Here is a 7,133-nt window from a genome sequence, read left to right on the forward strand (position 1 = left end):
GCAACACGTCAAACCAAATGAAGATGTAAATGCTATCACCCAAAGAACAATCAGAAATGTCTCAGGCTCATATCGGCACATGAGACAAAGAGAACAAGACCGAATCAATGCTGGAGAGGAGAACGTGTGCGTGTGTGTGCGTGTGTGTGCGTGCGTGTGTGTGTGAGAGAGAGAGAGAGAGAGAGGAGAGCTGACATGTATGATGGATTAGAAATCAGTGCTGTGGTCGAGGTGAACCGAACGCCACAGCTACACCCAACGTCCGACCCACCGCGGCATTGATTTGAAACAGCGGTGTTTGACCACAGATTTATATTCATTTCATGTCAGTTTGCTATTGAGAAAATAAATCAGTCAATCTGAAAAAAAAAAAACAGAGGTTGACCAAGGGTTTCTTGCAGAATCTAAAAGGTTATCTTCCATTGACATGTTTTTATGCACATTCTTAGTTTTTGCATTAAAAAAAATCCCCAAAACAGACAAAGTTTTTATGATAGAGTTTGGAAAAAGAGAAGATGAAAACTGATTTTTCCAATATCAAAGTATTCAATGTGTCCCAAAAACGTAGTGTACTTAACTATAGAGTGAAATCTTAGCCGATAAAGAAACGAGAGATGGGATTTAAGAGAATTAAATCCCATGATGTATTAGAGTAACCGGTTCTCCATTCATTATGTTATCTAGTCACATCCTCTTGAATGTATTTGAATAAAAGTAATTAATGGAAAAAAAGCTAAAAGTTTAGCAACATTTTAAATGCATCCATCAATCATTATGTTCTACCATAGAAATGATGATCCATTAAGTACACTCAGCCCTAATTAACTCTTTAATTGATTAAAGCAAGTCTGTGTTACTTTAGCTGAGCAACGGGAGGATAATGCTAAAATGTAGTGTAACAAAAGTACATATTAAGAAAAGTCAGTAAAATGACGATGTCTATTTAAACATCAGCCACCTGAAGCTTCACTTAATGATTCCTCAAATGGTGTCTCAAGCTCTCACAGAACATTCCTCAGCATTCTTGTCCGACCTAAAGATGGATGCAGGGAGTTGACTTCCCCTTTTCCCTTCCTCCTCAGGAGAGACTGAGTTACATCGGACCTGAAGAATTCGTCCAGGCCTTCGTCCAGAAAGACCCTCTGGACAACGATAAGGTAACGTCTGCACGCTCTTCTAAGTACAACTAGCCAGATAAGAGAAGCGCACACAGTAGTTATGCAGTCTGTCCTGGGCTGTGATCCTGCACACACGGACCCGATCGCTCTCAGCGGCCTAGATTCTCCTCCAGACGGATGTTAAGTTTACACAACACGGAGAGACAGACCGGCTGATGCACGGGTCAAAGTGAGGTCAGGTGATTTCTAGACCGTAGCAGCAGATCAAATATCCGCTCTGCCGACACACACACACACACACACACACACACACACACACACACACACACACACACACACACACACACACACACACACACACACACTCGGAAACATAAACTCAGACGCACCTCACCGGCAATTTCCTCAAATCATCCCATTGTCTGGATGAGACGGGCATTCATGCATCTCATCTCCTAGCAACCACCGCTGCTGCCAAGGGTTTGTTTTTGGAAAAGGGAGAGTTTGTGAATGTGTGTGTGTGTGTGTGTGTGTGTCTCTGGCGGTGGGCTCTCTTGTCTGGCGTTCTGCTGCTAGGCAACAGCCCCCCCTTATTTTTTGGTGAGGTGACAGGGGGGTTAAGGCTGCCTTTGTGCCTCGGGCTGGCCTGCCTCGTATTCCAGCCACTTGGAAAAAGAGAATGTGTGCGAGTGTGAGTTTGCATGTTCAAAATGCGACGTGTCCACTGGCGGGAAACACTTGATGGGGGGGGGGGGATTGAGTGGCGTAATGCCAAAGGAATGTGTGGAATTAGATCAAGAGGGATGCACACAAAGGACCAGCATGCATAATGTGAATAACATTGGCCACTATTGTGCCTTTAGAGGCAGAGTGAAGTTGAGCGTGATTGGAGTTTATTTATTATGCTCAGTGATGCATTGACTGGGAGGAGAAAAAAAAAGCCAATATCAGCTTTATTTTTCCAGATCAGCACTTGATTTTTTTTTGCTTTGTAATTATCTCAAATGCTAATTGAAAGTCTGTTGTTGTTGTTGTTGTTGCAGAGCTGCTTCAGTGATCACAAGAAGGCCAGCAACCTGGAAGCTTATGTGGAATGGTTCAACAGACTCAGTTATCTGGTGGCTACAGAAATCTGCATGGTGAGTAATGAACACGAGGAGGAAGAAACCTCAGTACAGAAGACAAACTGAAGATTGGGCTGAAATTTGAAACATTTTCATAAAATAAAATAGAGAAAAATGCACATTGCAAGTTCCAAGAGCTCAAGGTGACAAGTTAAAATGTTTGTTTTTTCCAATCAAAAGTCTGACTCCCAAAATGTAAAGTTAAAAACAGAAGAAAACTCTACATTATCACATTTTAGAAGCTCAAGAAAACATATTTTTGGCATTTCTTGCTTAAGAAATTACTTAAGATCAAAAGTGTTGTTTTTTTCTTGGATCAGCTTTTCAGCTCTTCATTCTGCTGCTGAAGGACAAAGCGGGGGGCAAAGATTTTTATTATAAATTAATTTAATTATTTTATCTAACCAATATAGATTTATGCAAATTAAAAATGATATATAACAAAAAAAAAGCTACAAATCTTCACATTAGAGAAGCTGGAAGAAATTTTGTTTAATTTCTTTTAGATTTTTGCTAAATAAATGATTTAAATTGATATGTTTAAGCATTAAAAGAGTAAAAATAGCAACAATTCTGCCTAGAATGCGTCAACATTTTCCAAATAACCTTAACTCTGAATGTTCCATAAAGTACAATCAAATATCCGTACTTTCTGCATCGTACTTTAATGATAATACACTTTGAATTAGTTTATTTCCAACAAAGACGTTTACCAGACTGTGCAGTCAGTCTTGAAGGCTAATGCAGTGTTTTTAAATGTTCTTCATTTTGTTAACAGCCCGTTAAGAAGAAGCAACGAGCTCGAGTCATGGAGTTCTTCATCGACGTGGCGCGGGAATGCTTCAACATCGGAAACTTTAACTCTCTCATGGCCATCATATGTGAGTGGTGTTCTTCTTTTCCCGCTCTCTGAGATGACATGACATGTGATTTTATTTTATTTATCTTTTTGGATTTATCAATATGCTCTCCTCAAGCCACCAGACTCCAGTCAGATACAGTCAAACAATGATTAAACCTCGCTGATCATCGAAACACGCCATTCAAACTCAACACAAACAAAAACCGTCCTGGTTATTTCCACTGTTTCAACAATCACCAACTTTAGTTAGGCTGTTATACACTTTACTCAAAGCTACCAGACTCCACTGACAGAAACAGTCTGCTTCGAGAGTTTAAAGAGAGAAAATATTTTCACTGTTTACCATGTTCGATGTTGAAATTGACACACCCAACAGAAAAAAACAGGACACAGTCAGCAATTTTTGTTGTGTTTTCCCGTGTTTAAACCCCCCCACCACATATATGCACTAACTTTCGTGGGAAATGTTTTTTTTAAGAAAAACATTGCTTTATTGCTTAAAAGTTGCTGATTCAATCAAGTAAAAACTGAAGGAGTTCTGACTCATATGACTCGTAATCAAACCACTTGACTGCTCAGAGGCCACAGATGGAACTCTAGTTGTGCTAAGCAGCATCCAGATGTGAAGGTGTGTGAATGTGTACCTTTTTTAAAACAGATACTCTAAGCTAAAGATGTAAAATAATAAACAGCCCCAAAAGCACTTCAGACAGTTTAGAGACCTCGCTGGAGGGTCCAGCCGCCCCGGGGCTCCAAGAGATGGTCCAGTGTTCAGAGGAGAGGGCATCTGGTCATCTTCACAGGCCTGAGGGGGGAGGGAGGGAGGAGGAGGATCTGTGCGTCCAGAGCAGAGAGGTTGGGGGAGGCAGCTGGGAGAGGACACAGAGCAAAGCATCCAGGCAGATGGTCAGCACTGACCAGAGAGAGTGAGAGCACACGAGGGAGGGAGGGATGGTGAAGGAGGGAGAAAAGAGGAGAGGATACTGGAGTGCCAGCTGTTCTCTCCCTCTTTCTTTCTCCCCTGAGAGAGAGAACGCTACAGGCTCCACCAGCCCACGTCTCCAGGGAGCCACCAGGGTTAGACAATGTATTAGTGATCTAACTGAAGGGTGAGTCCACCCACATTATATTATGACCCAGACACCTTGGAAATTAAATATTAGACACATTGACACTCGGACCCACAAAGAACAGAACCATACCTGATATAGAAATAAGGCTGAATTTAATTTCCTCATTTTCTGAATCAGTAAAGACATCAAGAATATGGTTGAACTTTTTATATAAAAGCTAAAAAAAAGAAGATAGAAAAAGAACACACTTCTTCTTCTGTGACATCGTGTCGGCGCTGAAAAGAACCGGACATCAAAGACATAATAATGTTCTCATAAAAGGGTTGAGTGTGTCCCAGCGGGGCGACTACCACAGCCGACACCTGTCCTCTCTCTCACACACACACACACACACACACACACTTGTGTCTTTGTCCGATTCCCCGGTTGAGACCCGATCTGACGCACACACCGTCGCACGCCGCCGTGGTCGGACTCACGTTGTTCTTCAGGCCCTGATGTGTCAGACCGTCTCCTGAGGAAGTTCAGGAAAGACATGCTAGAGTTTTTGTATTTCCTGTCTGTGGATGTGACTTCCTTTTGCGTGCTCGAGGGTTGTGTTGTTCTGCGGTGACGGTGACCCTCGGCCTCCACACACACACACACACACACACACACACACACACACACACACACACACACACACACACACACACACACACACACACACACACACACACACAGGATTACCATATGGGAAGCAGAGCTCTGGGAGGGGAAACGAGGCGTGCGTTAACTCCATTGTTCCTGCTGCCCTTTTTTGTTTTGCCTCGCTGCATCAGAAGAAACAACAGAGGAGAGGAAGAAAAGGGGGAGAGGTGGAGGGATGTTAAAGGATGACTGCTATGGGAGGATGGGTGGGTGGGGAGGGCGTCTGTCTGGATGGATGGGAAAAATGCCATGTGTTAATGCGTTCATGTTTGGGTGTTTCCATGGATGTGTGATATCTCTCTCATTGGTTTTTTCTTTCTTGTGTCGGTCTTGCAGCTGGGATGAACATGAGTCCGGTGTCTCGGCTCAAGAAGACCTGGAGTAAAGTCAAAACGGCCAAGTTTGACATCTTAGAAGTAAGTTTGCATGAAAAAGATTAAACCGAAAAATGTGCATGTGTTTTGGTTCTGCAGCACTTAAAAGATAAAAGGTCCTAAAGGTTATCGTATGCCAAGAAAAACTCGAATTGTGCAACACATATATATAAGCAGCTCTGTGTTTTTTGGCGTATTCAACATCGATGACTAACGGCGTCGTGGGAGTGGGGGGGGCTGCTTCTTCTGCTCAGTGTTTTGTTTGGTTAAGAGCAATAACAAAAAAAAAAAAGAACAGTCGAGCTGGAAGCCTGTTGCGAGAGGAGATTTGACTGAGACTGTAGAAGCAAAATTCGTGAGTTGACAAGAGATGAGATCAAGAAGACCGATGTCCATCCTTCCACTTATAGCCTTCTCTCGTGTCTGTGTGTCTCTGTGTGTGTGGATCTCACATAGATGGATAAACACAGTTTGAAGAAACAATGTGTTTTAGCTACTTTAGGGCAGCGTCATTGAACATTTTCAAGATGCTCTGTTTGAAACCTCTGCAGTAACTGATGAAAACATCTTGCAAACAAGTTTAGTTGGAGAAAAAGCACTTGATTGCTTGTTAAACATCACATGATTGAAGGCTTGAATTTGTTTGAAATGTGAACGATTTCACAAAAACACACAGAGAAAGCTTTTTTGTTCGGAAAACTTTTGCATTTTTCCCATAAGAGAAACCAAAAAAAGTACAAAAACACAAAAGATATCCATCTTCTCCCACCACTGTCCTCTATGCATACATGGAGATGTCTGAGGAAACCCTAGACGCTGTAGGGAAGATGCTCTCTGAGCCCGTCAGTCGGCCCTTTTGAACGAGGAGATCAGAGGTTCAGACGAGTCGGTCTGGGACTCTGGTTTCTGGGTTCTTCAGGTTCCCTTCATGTCTCACTGGAGTTCATCTCCGTCTCTCTCTCTGTCACTCACACACCTCCTCAGCTCTTCACTCTTTTGATGGTTTTCTTTTACCCTCTAGTTTTTGTCCCTGTGAGCCTCATTTGAAGTGAATCCTGAACTTTTTCGTCCCACTGAGTCATAATTGGTTGGCTGTGTGGAGTTTATGTGCTCGAGGTCACAGAGTCCATGGCGTTATCTTCTTATCTCCTGGATTCCTTCATCACATAACTCAGGCTTATGTCACAACACTCAGGGTTTGAGTTTCAGTAAACTGTGTTCAGGATCAAGTCGTTTAGTTTGAGGAACTGACACATTTCATCACCTTTATTTCTTATACCTTTAATTATTACTTTCATTATCATTAAAAATCCCTAATTTAAATGAAATATTTTATGTATAAATGTCAAAAATTGTTAGAAATGCAAATTAAAAAGTTCAGAAACTAAAACCAGCAAATTGTTTTGATCAATTAATTATAAAAAAAAACGTACTTTTTTTCCCCAGCTAATCAAGTTACTAATCGTTTCCAGCGACATGTTTTATAAAAATTTGAATTTAAAACCTTTCAAAAAAAGTCTCTCTTTGACTTCTCCTTTCTTGCAAACCAGTATTATCCAATTCAACAGGAACTACACTTTGCACCGGGGTAAAAACAACTAAATATGCGTAATCGACAGCTCGTTGGCTCCTCAAATCCCTCAGCTCACCTGTGTTTGTTTGTTTGTTTGTTTGTGGAGTTTTGATCAGAGGTTATCTTGGACCCAAAACTCACACCGTATTCTTTCCCTCCTCAGCACCAGATGGATCCTTCCAGCAATTTCTACAACTACAGAACGGCGCTGAGAGGAGCGACACAGCGGTCGATCACCGGCAACAGCAGCAGAGAGAAGGTGAGGCCTCAACGCAGCAACACCCGCTTACTGTACGATAACGGCTGCATATGCTCATTT

General features: G+C 42.1%; 1 protein-coding gene across 1 annotated transcript in view; it reads left to right on the forward strand.

Annotated features, from left to right (window-relative positions):
• The window catches only part of rasgef1ba (RasGEF domain family, member 1Ba), a 30,187-nt gene that overhangs the window by 15,269 nt on the left and 7,785 nt on the right, over positions 1-7,133 (forward strand). Inside the window, exons 6-10 of the mRNA XM_054610171.1 lie at positions 1,083-1,157; positions 2,162-2,257; positions 3,021-3,123; positions 5,204-5,283; positions 6,978-7,073. Of these exons, the coding sequence (XP_054466146.1) occupies positions 1,083-1,157; positions 2,162-2,257; positions 3,021-3,123; positions 5,204-5,283; positions 6,978-7,073 (450 nt within the window). The remainder of the gene's footprint in view (positions 1-1,082; positions 1,158-2,161; positions 2,258-3,020; positions 3,124-5,203; positions 5,284-6,977; positions 7,074-7,133) is intronic.

This window comes from Anoplopoma fimbria, chromosome 13 (assembly GCF_027596085.1).
Source record: "Anoplopoma fimbria isolate UVic2021 breed Golden Eagle Sablefish chromosome 13, Afim_UVic_2022, whole genome shotgun sequence".
Taxonomy (NCBI): domain Eukaryota; kingdom Metazoa; phylum Chordata; class Actinopteri; order Perciformes; family Anoplopomatidae; genus Anoplopoma; species Anoplopoma fimbria.